The following is a 24,245-nucleotide window of genomic DNA, read 5'->3' as shown; positions in this document are numbered from 1 at the left end:
TTAATTACATGACTGGGCCTTCAGCCAGTCTTCAGAAAGTTGACTCAAACTGGAAACAAAGTCTGAACCAAAGGCAGAGAGATCTGCATGAGTCAAGAGCTTAGGTAATCAGTGTCTCCCACATTTCAGAATTGTGTTTATTAGATTAAAATCTCAAGAACTGACCCACACACCCAATTGCTAGCATACAAAAGAAGTTGCAGCCACTGATTTCTGTTCTTTGCCACTGAGATTAGGGTTTCAAAAACAGTGAATGTTCATTACTTTTCTATGAAGTTGTGATACTCTGAATGGGAAGACAGGACATTGCCTCTTGTCAAATTCCCCCAGTATTTACCTAGACACATGCAATCAATATTAATCTAGACTATTATTAGTCTAGATTGATTAATATTAATATTAATATTAACCAATACTAATATTAATCAATCTAGACTAATAGCCCTATAATAAATCCTATAATAAATCTAACTACCTATCAATGTATCCATCAGGATAGACCCAACTCACACATGCATCACTAGATAATATATAAATGATACCTTGATGCTACAATGATATAGGACTATGTAAGTAAAAAGTCATTAGAAAAGAAGGAATGTTTGCCACATGATGTAGTGATTGTGAGCAAGAATCAGGGGTGGATGGCCATTATACCATGTTAAGTAATCCAGATCAAGATGTGCATTCTTAAGCATTCCTTGCAAGCACTCTAGTGTTCTTGCACAACACCCTTCTTTAACCCAGATTACTCACCTTGAGGTAACTTGTGCCCTTTGATTCATCTACACAACCATTAACCCAATTTAAATCCTCCATCTTTAAGAAATATACTGTAGTTTGTTTGTTTTGTTTTGAAATAAAAGCACTTGGACCATTCTTTCAGTTAAAATCTGCACACTATACTGCTGACAACGTTTGGTATCTGGCCACACTAAGAAGTGCTTTTAAATACTCATTGTGCTGCGTCTCTTAAGAAATATGCATTTAAGGCAGTGCTTCATTTCTAAACTGCCAGGAATCCAAATTGCTTGGAAGCCACAGCACTGACCTAGAGTCCATATCGCCTAATCCTACACACCTGCAGGGTTGTGTGTATGAGAGGGTGGGGAGAGGGGGGGAAGAAACAACTCATAAGCTAAGTGCCATTACTGTTTATCCTACGTTGAGAACCTTACTCCAGGGGCTGAGCCTTAAGCTCAAGACCAATACTGAGAAAGAGGGCAGTGGGGTAGAGTGGCCAGAGCCAGGTTTCCCATAAGCATGCGGTTGGCCACTGTGGGAACAGGGTGCTGGACTAGACGGGCAATGGCCTGATCTAGTGCTGCTCTTATGTTATTATGGAGTGATACAGGTTCCGTCATCTGAAGGCAGCCCTGTTCAGGGAAGTTTTTTAATGTTTGTTGTTTTAAATATTCTGTTGGGAGCTGCCCAGAGGGGCTGGAGAAACCTAGCCAGATGGGCGGGGTATAAATATATTATTATTATTATTACTATTACTATTATGATTAATATTATTACCCCACCCAGCCCACTGGATGGTCACTCCCCGCCTAACCCACCTCACAAGGCCGTTGCGGGGATCAAACAGACCGAGTACGTTGCTCTTCCGGGTTCCTTGGATGAATAACGAAATACCACATACGCACACTTTCTCTCTCTCACACACCCCCCTTTACAGATGTATACAGCACTGGCCTTGCACTGACGTCCATCAACGTGAGGCACCTAGGCGCTCCCTCAGGGACATGCGCCTCCTCCGCCACTCACCCCACCTCAGCCGCTCAGCCCTTGGCCAAAGGCAACTGACCACCCGCTCCCAGGCTCCACAGACCCGGCCCGCCAGGTGGCCGAGGCCCAGACCCTCGCATACTCACCGCTTCACTACGCCCGTTTTAATTTTGATCTGCCGGACGCGAGGGTCTGCCATGGCGCGGGCTCTGTGGGTGGTGGAGGCGGCGGCGGCGGTAGCGACGGCGGCGGTTGGCAGGGGCGGGAGCAGCACGCCAACCGAAAAGACAACAACGGCTACGTAGCGAGGCCAGCGGATCGCGCAAAAAGTACGCATGCGCGAAACGCCGCCTCGCTCCCGACGTAAACTCCGCCCCGTAGTGGACTGTACCATTAGGGTGTATAGGGGGGAGAGGGGACAGTTAAAGGACGGGTTCATAATTTAGGGCGGGAAATACGTGGAGCTGTTTCGCTGCTTCAAGTCCTATCATGTCCATAGATGAGGAAAGAGGCTATAATCGCTGTTTTTTCCCGCCACAAATTTGCTATGGCAGTTTGCTATGGCTGGAGGAGAAGGAGCGTTAGTCAACGCGCGCCTGAAAGGCCACCTCACGGTACAAACTCCCCATACAAACGTAGCTCTTTCTCTTGTTTTTTCTCTTGTTTTCCGTTATGCTTTGTGATGTTCTGACGTTAATAACCTTGTCGCCGCCCACAGTGAGGGTTCTGACACACCACGTTAAAAAAAAAAGTTCATAAGTTTGTTTTAGCCAAACGCCATGACAAAATTGGGGCAGTAGTATTAATAAAATAATGCAGAACTCTACTTCCATAATGTAAGTAGACACCCAGGATTTAAGAGAGAATGCAGCTTCAATTCCAAAAGTGCAAGTTCGTTCCTTACCAGGATCCAAAATGCTTTCAGGTGTACTGTTGTTGCTCAGGGGTATTTTTTCCAAATTCTCAAAGCTACATTCATACAAATAGTTACTTCAGTTTAGAAACCCACTGCAAGTTCCTTAAGACTCTTTAATTCCTGGACAATTCACACTGAAATTGTGTGAGTCACTAGTAGGCCTCACACAATGCAATCCTGTCTATGTTTACTTGGAAGTAACTCCCACTATGTTCAGTAAAACTAGCTCCTAGGTAATGTGTGTAGGATTGCAACTATGCAGAGCATTCCTGCACAGTGCTCTGCTAATGTGGGAGCCAACCTACACTGTTGCACGTTGGCACAAATTAACAGTAGGATTGTAGAGTACCTTGAATGAATGAGGCAACAGGTATCCATTCGTAAGAAACTATGTATCTGTAGTGACCTCTTCTTACAAAAGCCACCACTTTTTGTTTGGAAATGGTATTTCCAGCTTATACCTTTCCTGTGCTCACAATAGGCTAAGGCCATCTTTAATGGGGAGAAATACAGGATGGCATTCTGATGGCACCAGTGTTGTGTGAAAGCTGGAAAAAAAGGTGAACCCCACTTTCACAACAAACTCCCATCTAGAAGTACCCCCAGAGTCCATCAAATGTCCAGCAAACAACTATGAAAGCCTAAAAGCACAGCTGTACAAATAAAAGGCAGGACTTCAAATCCCACCTCAGTAAAAAAGACCACAATGTTGCCCTTCAAATTAAGGACCAAAGGTCCATGTAAAGAGAAAAGGTTTGGGCCAGTGCCTAAAACTAGATAACTATGGTGCCAAGTATGCCTCCATGGGGAAAGCTTCCCATAAGCGTAAGGCCACCACTGAAAAGGACATGAGGGCAAGAGTCTTTCGCCTTGTTGTTCAGAAACATGCTACTTCTGTTCTTGGAGCATTAATGACTAAGATCCATTGATAACCTTATATTCCATGAATTTGCTTAATTCCCTGCTTTACAGTATTGTTGTAACAAAGGCTTTGAATATTCTAAAACAGGCATGGCCAGACTTCAGGCTTACGGGATATTCTTTCTTTCTTTCTTTCTTTCTTTCTTTCTTTCTTTCTTTCTTTCTTTTTCTATCTTTCTTTCTTTTACTGGTTCTAACTGGAATCAAGTGCAAAATGGTGGCAGGAAGCTATTTATTTATTTCTAAAGTATATCTTGTCTTTCATCCTCCCAAGCAGTTTAACTACCGACCACACTCCACAAAGTGTATACTGGAGTGCCTGTATATACAAGTACAAATCTGTGACTTAATACTGAACTACAAATCAAGGATTCCACTAGCCTAAAATGGGGGGGGGGCATTTTTGCTGTTGCTTTTGTTAAATGATTGGAAGTCAGAAACCATTGTCAATCTACTGTAAATTACCCAGTGATCTACCAGTAGACTCCAATCTACCTTCTTCTCACCCTTGCTCTGAAGCAGTAGAAAACTGCTACATATTACTTACCTGCCTATACTGTATAACAATTTGGAACCATCATGATTGTGAAACCTGCACAGCATCACAGGTTGTACCTTCCAGTCTTTTCCATCTATATTGAAATTATGTTCACCTTTTCTCTGCCTTTCTTTCACCGCTCCGTCAGAGCTTTCCTTACAAAAACATCTAGGTCAGTAATCATGGAAACATTACACTAACATACTCCTTAATATATTATTTTCTCAGTGGCAACAAGACAAAATGACAGTATAGTCTAGTATTCCTCTACTTTGCCAGAAATCTTCCACTGAATTAAAACCTGCATTCTGAAAACAGTCATAAGAACATTAAAAGAGCCCTGCCTATCTAGTATAGCAGGGGTAGCCAATAAGCACTCACACTGATTAGCATATAACACTAAACCATCACCATGGTTTAGCTAGCATAATAAGTGAACACAGCCCAGCAGCTTAACTATGATTCATTTACTGCCAACAAACCATGATCTGTAGTCATGGTTTGTTGTTGGCTTATGAACCTTGATTTGTTTTAAATATAGCTTTGTATTATGTTTGAAGCCAGCAACCTTCCTTTACCATGGTTTGTTTGACCACCCCACTACAAATGCTCACCAAACATACAAGTACTGTAATGAGTAGCTGGAAAATAAGGTAAACTTTGGAAAAACAACTTGTACAACTTAAATAAACCACAGCTTGGTGTTAGGTGTGAACCAAGCCAATCAAAGAGAGAAGATCAAACTACTTAAGACTTCCCTGGCAGTATGAAAGACCAGCATAGAATGGCAGCTGTATCCCTTGCTGAAGCATTGGAACAAGTTTTAACCAAGGGTGCGAACTTAAAAGGAATCTATTCTGGATCAAGAAAAGCATGTGAAGAAGTTGTGAAAGTAAGAACTTTCCTGAAATCTCAGCTCACCTCCCATGTGGTTCTGTGTTAAATATAGAGATGAAGAGATACAATTACACAAGGTCACTGGAAGCCTACTATGAACTACTCTTTACTGAATCAAAGTACAGTGTGATAAATTTACAGCTTGCCTCTAAATACAACCTATGGCCACTTGTACTGGATAACAGAAGTTACGATGCAGGTGTCAGGTTCCTGCCCTCCCATGCACTTTAAATGTATTAGTTATGATGGGTTATTGTAGGGTCAGATATGCTATGGTTTATCTATGAGAATTTAAAAAACAACAACATGATGTGTTCAGACCTTCAGGGCTATGTACAAGGCATCCGTCAAAGGGAAAATTGAAAGTGAAATAAAGTCACACATCCTTTGTGGCTACTGTTGTTTCTTTGTTTTTTACTTTTCCTTTCCCTTCTTGTTCACATGCAGCAGATAAAGTTCTTCCCAAGTCTCTCTTCCTCCTTGGCTCCTCCTTTCCCAAATACCCCTTCTCTCCTGTTTCTCTTTCTATTCATGCTCTAGTAACTACACCCATATTCCCTGATAGTGCTGGCTTCTCTGCACTTTGCTTGCTTTCTGCCCCTTTGTTCTACTCCCACCATCTACCCTCCTCTCAATTTTTTATCTCCCCTGCTTTCTCTTTTCACTCTCCACCCCAGATCTTGTCCCCTTTGTTGGTATCAGGTTGTTGTTTTTAAGTGTATAGTCATGGAATACTTGAGATATTAATGAATGACACTTACAAATTAATTAGGAATTGTGTATAATATTTATTTTAAGCTTATGTCACTTGCAGAACAAAACAAAATATGTATTCTCCAACTTCTGCTTTGGTAATTAGAATATTCATAGGCAACACAATGATTTGGGAGTTAAGGTTTGCAGGCAATGGGGCAGCCAGATTTTAGCTTTCCTCCAGATGAACGTTTATGTAGGCATTTAGGGGGCAATCACATTTCAAGATCCACTGGGATAAGCCATTGAGGATGCAGCATTACAGTGGATCTCCGGCTCAGCTGAGCTCAGCAAGCTTCATGTTGCCAGCCCTGGCTCAACCAAAAATATCCCATCATAACTTGCTCAGGTGGCTGAACTGAATCTGTCAAGGCTGATGTAGGTCTTAACAAGTGGGTATAAGGGGGCAGGACCAAAGAAAGGGGACTTAGCCTTGATCCTATGTCCATTCAATTTTGTCATGTGGCCTGGCACTCAGGCATAGAACACTATTTTAAAGGCTTATTTTTCCTCTTCCAGGCTTAGGCAGAGCAGCAGCCCCCCTACTTAATGGGATTTGGCTCTGGTGTAACTTTACCCTGGCTTGCTTTACGCCAGCTTCTTGTGCCTAAGATAGTTCCCCAAGACTCCATAACTGTCGGGTGCTCCTTTGAACACTTTGTTTGTAACGTATTCTTAACCATTTTAATTAATGTTTCCCCCAGTGTGTTTTGGGAATATTGTAGGGAAGCTATTCAAAGGGAAGCTAGTATATACAGTATACAGATCAGAAGCCAGTTCAGCTCCAATACTTAATTCAGCTTAATTAACTGAAATATGAGTACTTTACAGTATAAATGTGTTCTAGGTTGGATGGCTCACATTATTTGTTTAAAGTGCTTGCTAAAAGGATTCCCCCTCTGCAGCTCCCATTGCAAACAAGACATTGCAAGGAAAATTTGGAAAGGAAAAAAAAATCACATCCAGAATAAAATTTTATTTAATGTTTATTCATGGTGTACTTTAAATGCCTGTGGCATTTATCAATGCCACAAACACAAATTATGAATTATGTATAGCTTTTATTTAAAGCTTATGTAATTTACACTGGAACCCTATACATATTTTCTCAAAAGGAAGGCTGTGTATACATCGTTTATTCTGGCTCCAGTACACTCCCACCACTGGTGTTTGAAACCATGATGCTGGCCACAATCCTAATTTGTCTTGTAGTTCCTTGAGAAATGCTGACTTTTAATGTATTTTCCCTCGAACCAGCTTTTTCCGGATTTGAACATGTAAGCTACATTCACTTTGCAGCTTAGCTGAGGTGCGTACATTTACGACCGCCATTATGCATGCACAGATAACAGTTTCATGAACAGAAGTTCAGGAGGGCTTGAAGGTGCAGGGTACCCAAATAGGAAGTGTATATCAGATGATATGGCATGAGATGGGAGTATCTGCTATTCAAAGGGGAAAAAGGCTTCTGGCTACACATCAGGACCTATTTGTGGCCTGCAAACCACAAAGTCTGGTGTATAGCTGATTTTCAGGGAATTCAGATGTCCTGTAGACATTTTCACTGCCTGTCCATGAGCAGCTAATGTACAGGTGGGAGAAAATTTAAATGACACAACTACAGTGGTGCCTCGCAAGACGAAATTAATTCGTTCCGCGAGTTGTGTCGTCTAGCGATTTTTTCGTCTTGTGGAGTGCGGATTCGCTGGGTATTAACGGATTTAAGAAAAAGGAAGCAAACTCGCAAGACGTTTTCATCTTGCGAAGCAAGCCCATAGGGAAAATCGTCTTGCGAAGCAACGCAAAAAACGAAAAACCCTTTCGTCTTGCGCGTTTTTCGTCTTGCGAGGCATTCGTCTTGCGAGGTACCACTGTACAAGGATGGAGCCAATCATGTGAGTCTTTTTAATGGAATTGACAATGCTCCTGGTGTGTGTGTGTGTGCACGCACGCACGCACACACACCACTTCCAAGGAAAAGACCATTGCACTTGGCCGCTGCCCACAAGCTGGATCATATAAGCCTGAACTCAGTCACAAAGGAGTGGATCACAAATAGGCATCTCCCCCATGGTTAGGAGGACATATAAAAGAACATCTAAATTGGCTTCAATCTAAGTTTTTATCTGTAGTATCAGGCTGCATATGTATATTAAGTTATGCCTGTGTTAAAAGACTGGTTATATTTTTGCCCTTTCAATGAGTGTGGTATAAAGGATCAACATTATTGTTTCCTAGCACGTTTCCAGTTGAGACAAACCCTTAGAAGAGGGTGCAGGGTAGCACGAGAGAATGGGATTTATGCACACCCATTAAGGAGCAAATGCATCCCTTTGTGGATGATTTACAAAGGGGCCCTACTCACAGATGAAGGGAGATCTGATATAACAATTCATTGTTCTGACACACATTGCAATCATGATGTGCAGTTTTTAATGTATCATGTTACATTAAGCTTAGCCCATGGTCTAATACCGTGTAACATAAATTTCTGTAAAGGGAGAAACATAACATGATGCTGTCTTATAAAAGACACACACTATTTTTTCAGTTCACATCCCTTTTCTCCATGAATGCCCAATCTGAAAATCAAGGTGACAGACAAAAGTGGAGTGAATGAGCATCCACAAACCAGCATATTTTTCTTGGGTAGTTTTGCTCATTCTCACCTGTAGTCAATGACTCCAGTCAGTTTTTATGTTGCAATGCATGAGCAAAGTTGATGGACATATTTTTTGGTCACCCCTAGTTAGATTTTATTCAGGGTCAACCAAGAGGAACCTAACAAGGATTAAGACTGTAAAATACACTGGAATTAATCTCAGAAGTGTTTGCTCCACAATGCAGAAATGTATATTTCTAGAGAAGTTGCACCCTTTTTTAAGATTATGCCTTTTGTTCTTATAGCAGATGTTTTACATAGTATTTTAAATCCTTTCCAAAGTACAAAAGTTTTAAAGATGTGGCAGAGCTAAAAGTGGCATTCTGACCCCTGAAACACCATTAGAGTGACATTAGAATAAAAATCTGCATGATAATTGGGTAAAGTGAGATGGCAATAGGGTTGAAATTTTTTTAAGCCTTCATAAATCCCACCCAAATTACTGCATAATAAAGGAGACAGCCTATTCTATGAATGTTTTAAGTCAGACTACATGAATAGGAGAAGGAAGGCCCTGAGGTCAGACCTTGGGGTGAGCGCTGCTCTATAGGGCAGCTGTGTCCTACAACATTGTTTTAGGATAAAAATTGCTTTGCTAAAATGGCTCCTCATTCTGGCCTCAGGATGCCTCATCATAAGCTGCTCAATCTTTCTCCCCTTTAGCTGACAAAAGATTTCCTGCATTGCAGGGGGTTGGACTAGATGATCCTCGAGATCCCTTCCGATTCTACAATTCTCTGGTTTCATGGGGGTGGCAATGAAGGCGGTAAAGAGTGGCATAGAGAGAGAGAATGGAGTGGCATGCTGCCTGCCACTGGTTATAGATCTACCAATTGCCAGTGTGCAACCTCCAACACTTTACCCCATAAGAATTTTGGCCTTCAACAGGTAAAATAGATCCTTCATATCTGTTCAAGGGAGTAAACACGAAACCAACAAATCCATGGTTATAAAGCCAAAGTGCAGGTGGGAGAGGGGTTCTTGCTGGATACCCAGTTTCACTAGCCTGCCAGCAGATACATTTATATTTTCTCTAAACTCCTTATGAAGTGTGTTTAACTATCCTGATCCCTCCGTGGATTCCATCCAATCTCCTGTCCTAGAAGTGACACACATCAGAACTGGTGTGTTTTATCAGTATTAGTTTACAGGTACTCACTTTTCAGTTTGGCATGCACAGGTGGGAGATAGCACACCAACTATGACTGTGGCCTCATTATACTGATGATAAACAAGTTTGGGCAATTTGAAGGTAGTGGAACTAGCGCCTAAATCCTAAAGACCCATGTCTTCATATACTGGTCAGTAATGTGATTATAAGATCTTCACGCTGCTAACATAACAATTTTTGTGATGATCCCTGGCATGGCTATTTGTATCCTTCAGCTTATACACTCATTTGTTGGCACAGCAACTCTTAGAATCAACATACAGTGGTACCTTGGTTCCCAAACTTGTCGAACAATTGTCGAACAAATCATCTCCCGAACGCCGCAAACCTGGAAGCAAGTGTTCCGATTTGCGAATGTTTTTGGAAGCCAAACATCTGACGCAGCTTCTGCGGCTTCCACTTGAGTGCAGGAAGCTCCTGCAGCTAATCGGAAACCACGCCTTGGTTTTTGAACGGTTTCGGGAGTCAAACGGACTCCCGGAACAGATTAAGTTCGAGAACCAAGGTACCACTGTACTGACCTGTTGAAGCCAAACATTTCAGCTAATAAGTGGAAAGATGTGTATAAGGAAGCCACACAATTGTAGAGTTGCTTCTTAGTAAGGAGTTTTAGAATTCCACTTCACAATGTAATTAGCCTATGCAAGAGTATGTCAAGAATTGGCAGGGCTCCGGGGTGTGTTGTGAGAGCAAGGGACCAGGGGAGTGACCAAGGAAAGGGTACCAGTGATTTATGGGGTGTCATGCCAACTGCAAGCAGGAGCTAGGGGAGGAGGGAGAGTCAGAGCAGTCTGAAGTGGAGGAAAGCATGCGCGATGTGGAGGAATAAGCTACGGTCAGTGGCGTAGCGTGGGGGGTGCAGGGGGGCCGGCCACACCGGGCGCAACATCTGGGGGGGCGCGCTCGCACTCACAGCTCTCTGCCCCTACCTGGCTCACTCACTCTCTCTCACTGCAGTGCTGGCTGTGTGAATCCGATCCGAGCCGCCGGGTCGCCGCCCACTGTGGAGGGGGTGGGTGCCAGGCATGCAGTGCGGAGAGAGAGCGAGGGACTATCTGGGGGAGAGACAGTGCAGCGGCCGCCCAGCGCAGCGCTGAGCGCAGGAGAGAACCACACCAGACCAGCCCAGGCAGCAGCAAGAAGAAGCTGGCAGCGGCGGCAGGTTAGGGGTTAGGGGGCACAAAATACTTGCCTTACCCTGGGTTAGGGGGTGCAAATTACTTGCCTTGCCCCGGGTGCTGACAACCCACGCTACGCCGCTGGCTACGGTTCAGGCAAGCAACAGGTCTGTAGATTCCCTCTCTCCTCGACCCATCTTGTAGAACCAGGAGGGGCTTGAAGAGGGAAATTTACGGCATGTAATGCCTTAAGAGAGAATATTATGAAAATGATATACCGGTGGTACATGACACCAGTCAAGCTCGCAAAAATATATCATTTGCCCGATAACAAATGTTGGAAATGTAAAGAAAATGAAGGTACATTCTTTCACCTTTGGTGGACGTGCCCAAAGATCAAGGCTTTCTGGGAGATGATCTATAATGAAATGAAAAAGGTATTTAAATATACCTTTCTGAAGAAACCAGAGGCCTTTCTCCTGGGCATAGTCGGCCAATTGGTGCCAAAGAAGGATAGAACTTTCTTCATGTATGCAACAACAGCAGCAAGAATACTTATTGCAAAGTATTGGAAGACACAAGATTTACCCACCCTGGAAGAGTGGCAGATGAAGGTGATGGACTATATGGAATTAGCGGAAATGACTGGCAGAATCCGAGACCTGGGAGAAGAGTTGGTGGAAGAAGATTGGAAGAAATTTAAAGACTATCTTCAGAAACATTGTAAAATTAATGAATGTTAAAAATTATGTTGGATTGAAAATAAGAGGCACTAGCAACAAAGTTAGTGAGAATATGCAAAAATGAGTTAATAAGGGATGAAAATATAGAGCTATAATATGTTAAGATATAGAGTTAAGATAAACGAAAGAGGGTAAGGATTTGCTGATCTGATTATTGAAATGGGAATACAAAAAGGGGAGGTGTGAGGAAGTCAAGAAAACAAGCTAATGAGTTTAAAGTTACAAAAAATGGGTTTGTTTTTAATTCTTTTGTATCTATTCGGTTTTTTTTCTTGTATTCTGTATGTGTATCTTTCTTTTTTCTCTTTTATGTAATTTTGTATGTTTCTTTTTTCTTTTTCTTTTTCTTTTTTTTCTTTTTGGTATTTTGCAAATTTACGTTTTTGTAAAATTTTAATAAATATATTATATAAAAAAAGAAGAAGAGGGAAAAGCAGTGACAATTTCCTGCAGAAGAAGTCTCAGGTTGTGGGCGCAGAACCCATCAGAGGAGGGGAAGCGCACCACTGTTGCTGCAGCTGCTCCATAAGGCCCAGATCTGTGAACACCTGCCTAAAGCAGGGGTCAGCAAACCTTTTCAGCAGGGGGCTGGTCCACTGTCCCTCAGACCTTGTGGGGGGCCGGACTATATTTTTTTGGGGGGGAAATGATGCAAGAGCACCACGCGCCCCGGTGGCTGCCTACCTGTGTCTTGCAAGTGGCAGGGGCTGGCGCCAGTCGCACGCAAAAGGGCTCCAGAGAGGGGCTGCTTAAAATAGCAGTTGCTCGAGCGCTACTACTGCTGGCACCAACAAAGCCCAGCCCCCTTCCTCCTCTAGTCAGGGTGGGGAGAAGCCAGGAGGAGGGAGGGAGGAGGCACCGGCGCCACCATGTGAGGGAGAGGGAAAGAATGCGTGCACTGGCGATCCATGCAATGATTCCTGGACCATCCCTGTGTCTCTTGCCGATAAAGAATTAACTAACAGATGTGTGTTTTCCTTGTCTTGGTTGGGCCATGGCAGTGCATTAGTAGAACTGCAAACTTTAGCGTTAAACAAATACACTGTACACTGGGGATGTATGGAGAACAGAACTCAGTGCATCATCATCCATTAAAATGATTTAAAATTATTCAGGAAAAAACAATTCACATGTGCAGACCCTAAATAAATAAAGACACCTGGCAGTATCCAGTTAACATGACCCATCAAAACAATGATTTACAGAACTTACCCCTTTCCTCCCCCTGTGCACCCCCTAAAACCTATATTAGGGGTTCCCCCAATCCTCTGGAGTGGATTTGAGGAAGGCACATGGGCCATACAGGGGTAGGAGAGGGGGAAACTTACATTGTATAAGCAAGTAGCAAAGCATGCTTTGTGTTTGTTTGGCGTTTTCCTTTTTAGTGTGGCGTGTTTGACAGGAAAATTTGCAATGGGAAAATCTACTTTTTTCAACAACAAAAAAGCCCATAGAGTTCACCCAACCTTTTAAAAATATTTTGATTCAGTGAGCTCCTACTAGACTTTCCCCCATCTTGATAGAAAATTGTATAATAATGATGTGATAATATTTTGATAATGGTTCTTTGTTATTTTTGGTTCTGTAAACCATTTCTCAAATTCAGCCAGCGCACCCCTTAGGGTTCCGGTTCCACTATTTACAAAATGCTTTAAGTGCAAAGACTGAGGATTATCATGATTCATTCCATGCTTGATGTCATATTGGCTCACACAATAGCTGCCTTTGATTATATCTATAAATCTCACCATACCATATTTCATCCATAGAGAGGTCTTATTTGCAATGCTAAACCTGTCATTAAAGATGAATGAAGTCAGTGGTGATATGGATAGACACTTTCAGACTTGACAAAATAAAAGGGTTTGTGTACACTATATTTTTTTGCTGTCCAGTGACTCCCAGTCTATAACAACGGTAAATCTTAATATCAAAAACCAGGGACTGTACCCATTAAAGTTCAGTCTCGTTGCATAAGAGAGCATAGCCACGTGGCATACCTCCTTCCGCCTTTGTTTCATGCTAAGTAGCTAAAGCTAATTTAATCTTTTCTCCCTTCCATATACAATACCAGGTACATTAAAAAAAATAACACCTGCTAGCTTATTCAGATATATGTAGAAATTTAAATAAAGATGTGTTTCAAAACAAATAAGAATCTAGGAGGAATAGGCGCAACTATTACAAATGAGAGCGCTATTACGCACATTTCCTGCTTGTGGGTTTCCCAAAAGCATCTGATTGGTCGCTATAAGAACAGAATGCTGAACTACACAGGCCTTTGGACTGAACCAGAAGGATTCTTCTTATGTTCATCTATTTATCTCTTCTTTAATCTTATGCTGCTGCTGAGTATAACATCCTTTAATGAATATCCTGTGTAGATCAAGTCAAATTACATTGTCTCTTTACATCATATAAAGATCTAGTAACTCAGTTTTGGATTTACCATTTTAGTACCCAGTACTATATAAGTCAGTGCAATATAACACTTCAGGTCATGATTCTTCAGGACTTGACAAGAATCACATAATCTTATCTTGCAGATATAGAAGCCACTGACAGTGCTCAATGGGAAACTGGAAGCAACATCAATATATCTTTTGAAGGTTGACCATTCAATTCACAGTAGTGTGCAGATGGGCTTTTAACGTGTTCATTTTAAAGTCATTTTGGCTCTGGTGTGTTACTGTAATAGGGAATGTTCCATACTCTACATTCTGAAGTCGACAACAAATATTAAAGAACATTTCCTTGTAATAATATGATATTAACAACTGCACACATTTTGTATGTATACATGTAAGCTATTTTGTAAGCAAAGCTGTTACCTCTCTTGAATATATATTTAACAGGCACCAGCTAATAAATGAATGTGAGGTGGTTAATCAACTTAAAATATTTTCTCATCTTTCAGTTCTTTTTTTAAGACAGAGGATGCAAACCCTCAAACAGGATTGGTTCATAACCTCCATTCTTCCCAATACAAACTGGAACACAAACAAGTACTTCACACTGAAATGAATGGAGGATGCACAGCAAACAGCACTTAATGAATTGCACTTGTATTTTTTCTTGTGGCTATTTTAAAATAATTAACTACCTAAATGCCATGTTTGCCTTTGACAACTTGACCCTTGGCCATTAAATAATAAAGCAACCATTATCTTCATTTTTATTCTAATTTTCTCTGCAGATAACCTGATTGGTGTGATATTGAACAAAGCAGTCTTGAAAGCATAAGGGTATCAGTAGCCATCTGTGTGGGTTTGACTGATCACATGCTTGAATGCAAAGTTTAAATACTGGCAAAATGATTCCTCCCTTTTTGGCTACATGAAATCTGTGCAAAAGACTGTCTACCCAGGCTGATATTTTCTAGCGAAGAAACAACTTCTGCCACTGCTTAGAAGACAGGAACATGTTGCCAATTTCATACATACATGGGATGCAGTCCAGTTTCTGTATGAACCACTCAAGTGAATGCTGCTCTAGTGTCATGTGATGCCCAGAAAACAATGAATAAATTAATAAAATTAATAAGAAATAAAAGAATTTGTATCTACTTAAGCAGACCCACAGAAATTAATGGGCATGGTAACTTAGGGCTATTAATGTCAATGGGTCTAACTCTGAGTAGAATTTCGTTGGATACCTTACTAGAAATCTGCAGCCAAAGAGATGCCAGTTTATTTTGAATCAATGTATGAAACTGAGAACTCCTCTCCCCTCCTTCATATAGCTCCACCCATCCTGACAGGCTATTAAGGTTTTGTTTTCTAAAAGCCCTCTTGGCTGATCCCCCAACCCTCAGATTCCCAAGCATCTACTAGAGATGGGGGAGAAATTCAATTCCTCTTGCATTTAAAGGAAAACTGAGCAAATCCACATTTTCTGGAACAATATGCAAAATGATACACGATTATCCTTTGAAATTTGCACTTATCCACATTTTGCAATGCAGTTCTCCAGCCGTGCAATATGTTCAAAAATGCACAGCTCTACCTTCTCTCCTTTGCATAGGAGCCCTGTGATATAAAACTTACCAGCATGGGATGAAGGGTTGCTGTAAATCCAGCATTAGGACTTCCTGTACCGGCATTACAAACTAGACTTGGCTGCTTGTTCCTCTTGTTTTATGACATTAAAATACTTACAGCAGTCCAAATTAAGAGTGATTACATATGTGATCCAAACATATCCCTGAGTGGACAGGAATTGAAACTTGGGAGAGCACCCTAAAAAAATCACAATGCAGGGTGTTCAGGTGTGTGTTGTTTCCGACATACCCAATTGCAAAAAAATGTTTTTTTTTTAATGTGTATGCAGAATTAGGATGGCCTCAACAATGCAGTTTTAAAAAGGTGGCTCTTGTTTTTTACTTTGGCTTTTGACAGTCTGTGAACATTTTTCTTTTCTCTTTCATCCTGTTCCCTTTTTCTCGTCATCAGGATGACTAAAGGGCTAAAGTTTTAGTGGAAGAGTGCATGAATAAGAATGAGAAGTATACATGGCACTTCAAAAATTACTTCCTAAGATGCTTTTCTAAGGCTAGAAGGCTGACCTTTAGCCATCAAAGACTTCTAAAAGGACTAAAGTAAACATTTAATGGAAGTGGAGCAATAATGGGGCATCATTCCAATAAGTACACTGTGCTCCTCTACAGCTAGTTTTACAGTAATGCTGTTACTTAAGTATTTATAGGTTTCTCAAACAGCTAAGAAGAGGGAAAAGGTGCATTTAAGGGAACTGGCTAGTCAGCAACAGAGAAAATATACTATAGATTACAATAAAACAAAATGAAGCACAGAGATGTTTCCCCCCTGTGGCATATTCTCCATACACATTCCTCTTTGCTGTTAAAAGCCATGACCCAGAGAGCTGTGAGTGAGGGGAAAATAACCTCACAGAATCACAGAATTGTAGAGTTGGAAGGAACCCCAAGGATCATGTAGTCCAACCCCCTGCAATGCAAGAATATGCAGCTGTCCCATATGGGGCTCGAACCTGCAACCTTGGTGTTATCAGCATCACGCTGTAACCAACCATCACTACAAGGTGTAGTGATGGCCACTAGATTAGATGGCTTTTTTAAAAGCTACACAGGTTTATGGAGAGTAAGTCTGTCCACAACTATTAGCAATGCCAGCTACATGGTGCCTCTAAGTGCAGAGGCAGTATACCTCTGAAAACAAAATGCTGGTGTAGTAAATATTTGAAGTGCAGGAACTCATCACGATGGCAGCTACAGCCACACCCCATACACATACATAATATGTAATATACACACATACAGTAAGCCTTTGACTTGCATATATTTAACTTGTGCATTCAATTTTACATGCTTGGTGTGTATAGTTTTTTCTTGTTTCCTTATGAAGCCAAATTCTATTACGTTATTTTTCAGCCTTTGTATCTCTTCATCTGGATTCTATACACTGCATCCTGGATTCATCTCTCAACTCTTCTCTGAGCTCTTCCTCTGGTCCTCTACTTGGATAGTTAGCTATAATCTTTTCGTTCCTCTTTCTTTACTTAACCTTTAGAATAAATTGCTGGTTGAAATTCTAGGTGGTAAATCAAAGTAGACTCAAATAACAGTTAAGATTGCTGCTAGTTTTTCATACCATAATAATTGTTTGTAATAGTCATTTATCTGATATTTCACATTTTTTTTAGAGTTAAGTTAAAAGCTAAATTGTAGTTAATCTCAATATTAAGCAATATGATCTTTGCAGAGAACAGCTAACAGCTATTCCATCTTGTGCCTTAATACTGCATATTCATATCCTGCTTTGTCATGTAATCAGTATATTTTAGATTTCCCTGCATGTAGTGTTCCTTATACTTTTCCTTCTCCAATGTTCATTTATGTATAATGCGCTTTTAATTTTCCTTTAACATTCTTTGTGGACTATAGTTGCACCTTTCATAACTGAAGTGCATTCACCGCTTTTGTGCTAATGCGTTTAAAATTTGTTTTTCAAACTGATTTCAGCTATCGGTCATCCCTGGTCACAACCTTCTTGCCCTCTGGAGCAAATTAAGGACCTCATTTTCATGTGCCACTCCTGGAGAGGGGGGGGACACACCAGGCCAATATTGCCTTACTGCCCCTTGGTGGGTTTTCGGGAGGGACTTGACCAGTTACTGTGGGAAGCAGAATAGACCTTTGGTCCAATCTAGCAGAACCTTTCTTAGGTTATAAATGCATATGCACAAACACTAGCATGAGAAAACCATGTCAGTTTGACAGAAAAAATCCATTTGCCGTATTAGGAATAATGAAAAGGAACCAAAACTTACTTTCAGGAGGAAGGCCAACTAGGGCCTCTGACATTAGGAAGAAGTGTATATTTGAAGAACACTAAAACTCTCTACTCAAGCTATGGATATTTCTGCCATCTGTTAAGATAAACAAAGTAGTCTTCCTAACCAACATTTGAGGACTCTCTTTTAGATCCTCTCCCTCTTTGGTGTTATCTGATGCTTTTCCTCCTGCCTGTTTTTGAATGCTTTATGTGAATACTGCATTACCCAGTCCTGAATAGAGATTAGTTGCTGGCTATGCCCTCCTGTATATGTCTAGTCAGGGACGCGGGTGGCGCTGTGGGTTAAACCACAGAGCCTAGGACTTGCCGATCAGAAGGTTGGCGGTTTGAATCCCTGTGACGGGGTGAACTACCGTTGTTCAGTCCCTGCTCCTGCCAACCTAGCAGTTCAAAAGCATGTCAAAGTGCAAGTAGATAAATAGGTACCGCTCCGACGGGAAGGTAAACGGCGTTTCCGTGCGCTGCTCTGGTTCGCCAGAAGTGATTTAGTCTTGCTGGCCACATGATCCGGAAGCTGTACGCTGGCTCCCTCGGCCAATAAAGCAAGATGAGCGCCGCAACCCCAGAGTCGGTCACAACTGGACCTAATGGTCAGGGGTCCCTTTACCTTTACCTTTATATGTCAAGTGAGAATTCCCATTAACTGCAATGGGACCCACTTTCATATAGGTGTGTATAGAATTGAAACCCCTCTGTAATTTGGTTTTCAGCAGAACCTAAACTAGGAGCTCAGATTATGCAGAGAAGTGCATAGGAGGAGCTTTAGAACTGCACATCATTTAGCCAGAGACACAACTCAGTTTCTTTAGGGCAACCCATGCAGTGGGGGTTTTCAATAATTATTTTTCCAACAACAGACTCCTATAGCATATCATAAACCTTTTGCCTTGTAGCACAGAGGTTTACTGTTCAAGAAGTTTGGCAGACAGTTGGGTCCTGACTTTTAATTTAGTATTATCATAATACCTTGTTGATACTTCAGGAGTTCATAGGATTTGATTCCTTTGTATGATACATCAACAGCTTCATTATGAGGGGTAGGGATGTCATTTAATATTTAGGATCACCTACTATAAGATTTGTAAAAGAAAGAAAAAGGGATTGTACAATACAGGTTTAAAGGAATTTAGTAAATAGAATGCAGCTCTTCTGCCCAGTTCCTTCGCTAGAACGTTGGTACAATTCCATCTATTTCATCAGAGTTGTGCCAACATACACTGGTGATTAATTTCACTACTTACCCCACTGAAAGCTGCAATGCTTCATTTTTTGTACATTAATAATACGCTTGTCATTAGGCCTATTTTACAAAATATATTTTCATTGTTAATATACATTCAAAGTTTTGAAGTATGTGCAGTGGCTCTACTTAAGCCAATGGCAGGAATGGAAATATTTGCCATTTCCTTTTCTAGAGCCAGAATGTCACTCATGGTTTCTAGTCTATTTTCATACTGCTCTATCACATTACCTGGAAAAACAATAGAAAATGTTTTCTCAGGGTGGTTCACACTAATAGATATGAGTTTTAAAATAACTCCTGTTTCAGATACTATATTCATATGTAGCCACAAGCCACCGCAGGAGAAATTTGGACACCATCACTCTCTGACTCTATCAGTAGCGATTCTAGACTAGATAGACCAGCTCTGCATGTATAGTAGTGACTGAGGTTATTGTTACAGGCTTCACTTATTTTAAGTAGGCAGTCATCTGGAACTGATAACTGATCACTGATTGATGGGTTTGCAGCCTGGCTCTGCGCAGCAGACAAAACTTCTAAAACAGAACAATTCACAGTACAAAGCTAAAAGCTCTGCAGCTAAACATCTTAAGCTAGCAGCAGGGGAAAGGTCTTTATTTTGACTGTTCATCAGTTCTTTCACAAAACTATCTTAAGGGCAGGGGGGATAATTAATCTAAAATTTCCATTTTGTGAATTGAAAATATCTTTTTTTTTCATGTCAGCACTACTAGTTGTTATCCCGTTATTCATTATCTGATGGAGATGAGAATGAGTGTTGCTAATGTCACTCCCAGAGCAGAATTATCAAGTTTGCTGCATAAGCTTATCCCTTATCGAAGAGTATGTTTCTGTCTCCCTCAACAGGGAAGAGACGGGTTCCAGCAGGGTCATCCAGCCACAGAGAAACACTTTTAAATCTAATTGATTTCAGAAGGCAACTTAAGCACACAAATACCCCCTTGCATTTCAGTGTTGGGTGGATCATGCTCAACCATTGTACATGTCATTTTCCTTTTGTGCATGTCATTTCTTTGTACATCATAATGGGACTTTGAGTGCTAATCACATAGGTTTGGACAAAGGGAGGAGAGAGAACCCACCTGTGGGGTACCTCTGGATGCTTCCAGAGTGACACTATTTTCACGTGGGATTCAATCTCATACCAGCAAATTCAGGTTGTGCTGTTATAGTTGATTGGGCAGTCTTGCACCACATGCATAAGGCAAGTAGAAGATGTGTTGAATATTTCCACTCCTGACACAGCTTGCAGGCTCGGACGAGGGCAAGTGAACAGGCAGCAACAGAAAGGAGGTGGAGGAGCAGAGCCAGGAACCTCAGAGGATTAGAAGTGGGCCACCTGCAAGGCTGTGGGCTTTGACAGGTGCTGACAATGTTAGCCCTGGGTCCCCACCATGGACACCTTAGAGATAAGGCTCCTAGCCTAGCTTTCTCTCTGACATGCTAGAATGTGTTTTGCAGGTTGTCTTTGTTTAGAATTTCCCCAAATGAAAAAAATAATAATAAAGTGCTACAGTCCTGGGAAGGTTGTACTATGAGCATTTTCAGACCCTGTAGATCAGCTCGGAGATATAATGAAACAGGGTATGATCTGAAGAAGGTTTAGGCTGTTCTAGTGCTGAAGTCAAGCAGGTGTGGTATTGAGTCATATCTGAATGAAAACCCCATAGATTGAAATAAATATATCTGAACTGATCTCCTAACTTGAGGCAGTGCAGTCAAGGGAAGCAAAAATGTCGCTCATGGATTGCTTTTACTAGTACAGTATTTTAGTTCAGTTATTAGTCTGTTTTAACTATTTGGCTGCTTTTTAAAATGCAGATTTATTTACCATGCTGCTTGCATGACTGCCAAATTATTAGGTACGAAAAATATAAACAATGAATTGGCCTGGTGAAACTCCTTCTGAGAGCAGTTACCTACTCATGACCTACCAGTGTGAAATGTGCTGTCTATTTTAGTTTAAATTAGTTCCTGCCTTATAGTTATATCCCTTAAATTAATTTCACATAGCTAATTTCTTCATGCTCATTTGATGCACTGGTCTTCAACTGGTGTGTCAGAACCTAGTGGTGGGTCATGGCCTGATCCAGGGTGGGTTGCAACAGGAGTACTACCACTATTCACATATATGGTAAACGATTAAGAAACAGGTCCCCAAATGTACCTTGGAGTTAAAAGTGGGTCCTGTGTCTGAAAAGGTTGCTGACTACTGACCTAGAGTGTGGCTGTTGTTGCAGTGACCACTGTAAGGCTTTTAAACAGGCAGGTCCTGGGTCTAGATGTATGTGTGAGCCTATTCAAGTCAGATCAGACAATGAGATCAATAATGATTGAAAAAAACAGCTGATTCTTCACAGTTAAGGAGATTAGAGCTATAGTAATTCATGGATTACAGACAGCCAAGCATTTCAGAAGCATGTGCAGCAGTATAAAATGGGAGATTATCCCAGTTTGCCTACTTCCCGAGGATATTTTCATGCTTTCACAAACATTTTATTGGGGGAAAGGATATTTCAAAGAGAAGCCAATTCATTTTCAGGAGCTGTTACAAACAAGATCAGCAACAAATAGAGAGCACAGTCCAGACGGTTACACACTTTTAAGTGCTTAAGTCTCTCCCGTTGAAGTAAATGGGACTTCAGAGGGAGAGATTTACGCACTTAAGTAAAAGTGCCCAACTTTGGCTGGAGCCCTAAATTCTCCTGAAGTATACACAGAATTGTTTCCTCCAATGAGACTGGAATTTTTGTGAATGTACACTGAAAGAGTCCAATATGTATTAGAATTATGGATGCACACACATTTTAATGTTTCCAAAGCCCTAAATGGCTCATTTATTATTGAGTACATGCATTTGCAACCCAATTTTCTTCCATTATAAAACTGAAGGTGGCACAAATGAGGTTCCTAGGTGGCCTTCCATCCAGGCACAAATAATACCCGCATAGTTTAAAGAAGGTGACTTTGTTATGTGATCTCAGACTATGACCTGGAGAACTTAAGGCTAGGATATCTCCAAGCAACCTCTTTCCTCTTGCCACTGAATACTTTGGTTTCCTCGGCACTCATGGCCACATTACTGTTAACCACCAACTCCCCTGATTTATCATTGGGTCATCCACCCCACTCACAAAAGAAGATGCAGATATGCATATCACACAAAACACATGCAAATTTCATGCAAATTTGCGCCCCTCTTTTTAGCATGTGGGACGGAAGACCCAATCTATGTACAGTGTACTGGACCCACAAAACCCTCAATCCCATGACTGCTCAATTTGCTCAAGAGCCTTTAGTGAGGACCTTTGTCAAAAGCTTTTTGAAAGTTCAGTTAAACATCACCATTATCCATGTGCATGTTAACACTCTCAGATAAACTCTACAAATTTAGTGAGACAGGACTTTCCTTTGCAGAAGACTCGCTGATTATTCTTCAGCAAGACTTGTCCTTCTGCATCCTGGATAATATAACTTTAATAATGCTTTCCACTAATTTATCAGGAACAGCCATTAAGCTAACTGGTCTGCAAAACAAATTATGCTCCTGGGCACTCACACATATCAGGAAGAAAAGTGTGCATCCAAAGAACATCAGTCCTCTTTCTATGTATGCAATTGCTGTGATAACAGGGCTTTGCAGTCTTGGGAATTACTTGAACCAGTTTGGAAGAGGATTCTGGCCATCATCCTAAACTCACCTACTTAAAAGTCCCATGAAAATAAATGTTAAATCAATGTAGAAATCAATACGACATTCACAAGTAAGTGTATTTACAAATGTAGTCTCTGTGTCAATGTTCATCAAAGAGCAAGGCAGGCCTGCCCATTTATTTAGCTTCTATACTGCAGAATTGCAAGGTTTAAGCCCAGGTCAGTCAAAATGCTGGGGATCTGTAAGTTGGCCTTTGGAAAGTTACCTGTGGGTGGATATATTTGAAAAGATTAAGCTGAACTTGCATTTGTTTGATGACAACCATGTAAGCATTTGTTTTTAATCCTACTTCAATTTGCCTTTGAGAACACAGTGTTATTTATGGTTAAAATGTATGTGTTGTTTTTCAAACATGCATTCAAAATAAATTTTAAAGCAAGATAAAAACAAACCAGAAAAAAGTGCAGTGACACAGGAAATGAAAATTTAAATTTCTGAGGTAGTGAGCTTTGTCCCATATGTTCAATTTCTGAAAGAGAAACAACAGTATATTTCACATTAATAGGCAGCCATTAAGAACTCTCTATGTGGATTTCTGCACACTAGGTAGATCCCTAAGCCACCTTGCTTCCCCCTCCCACCCCAAGGCTTTCAAACAAACTTATGCCCAAACAACCTTGCGCAACTTCTAAAAATATCACCACAGATATCTCTGCACTTTTTAGTGACAAAGCCTCCAGAACGTGTGAAGCTGGTTTTGGCAGGAATGATGTCCCTCATGCTGTGATCCCCCTCTTTTGTTGGTTGCCCCAGGCATCAGGGTATGGTGGCTGGTATGGGCCAGAAAAACAGATACTTTGGTGGTGAGGGCAGTAGTCATGAAAGGGAAAAGGAAACCAGATGTATTTTCTGCTGTTTGGTGGCCATTTATTACATATGGCAATACACCAGCACAAATTTGGATGTCATAATTATATTTCTGCTCTGAACTTTGTCCTTCAATATTTCAATCTCTTCCGGCCAATTAAAATAGTGGCATTACCCTGATAACATACTATGTAAGGACCCTGCAAGAACTACACAGAAAAGGCAACAGTGACGTGACATAAGAATGAATATGATTACTTACCTGGCTTCTGGTTTGTTTGTTTTTGTCTTTCTTGTTATATTCAATTTCTATTTTGTGCCTTTATACAATAAGTATACAGTGGAACCTTGGTTGTTGAACGCTTCGGAAGCCGAACAATTCGGAATCTGAATGCTAACAACCCAGAAGTGAATGCTTCCGTTTTCAAACATGCCTCAGAAGTTGAGCAGCTTCCGAGGTGTGTTTCTCCATTTTTCAAAAGGAATTTGCCGACTGGCAATTGCGCCTTGGTTTTCGAATGTTTCGGAAGTCGAACCGTCTTCTGGAACGGATTGCATTCAACAACCGAGGTTCCACTGTATCATTGAAAAATAATTTTAATAGAAATTATAAAAGAGTTATTCTGGCCCTAAAATATCCTTCTGAACATGGTATTGTCACCAACTGGGATGACATG

General features: G+C 41.1%; 1 protein-coding gene and 1 long non-coding RNA gene across 2 annotated transcripts in view; one reads left to right on the top strand and one right to left on the bottom strand.

The window, feature by feature from the left end:
• Positions 1-2,140, bottom strand: part of TBCA (tubulin folding cofactor A) — a 34,460-nt gene extending 32,320 nt beyond the window's left edge. The window contains exon 1 of the mRNA XM_083576329.1: positions 1,878-2,140. Coding sequence (XP_083432455.1) covers positions 1,878-2,125 — 248 coding nt within the window. The 5' untranslated portion in view covers positions 2,126-2,140. The remainder of the gene's footprint in view (positions 1-1,877) is intronic.
• Positions 2,141-2,194: 54 nt separating this feature from the next.
• Positions 2,195-24,245, top strand: part of LOC310744703 — a 22,493-nt gene continuing 442 nt past the window's right edge. The window contains exon 1 of the long non-coding RNA XR_014539679.1: positions 2,195-2,345. This is a non-coding gene — a long non-coding RNA (uncharacterized lncRNA). The remainder of the gene's footprint in view (positions 2,346-24,245) is intronic.

This window comes from Podarcis filfolensis (genome assembly GCF_964270895.1).
Source record: "Podarcis filfolensis genome assembly, chromosome: 11".
In the NCBI taxonomy this organism is placed as follows: Eukaryota; Metazoa; Chordata; class Lepidosauria; order Squamata; family Lacertidae; genus Podarcis; species Podarcis filfolensis.
This window is presented reverse-complemented; position numbering and strand designations above follow the sequence as displayed.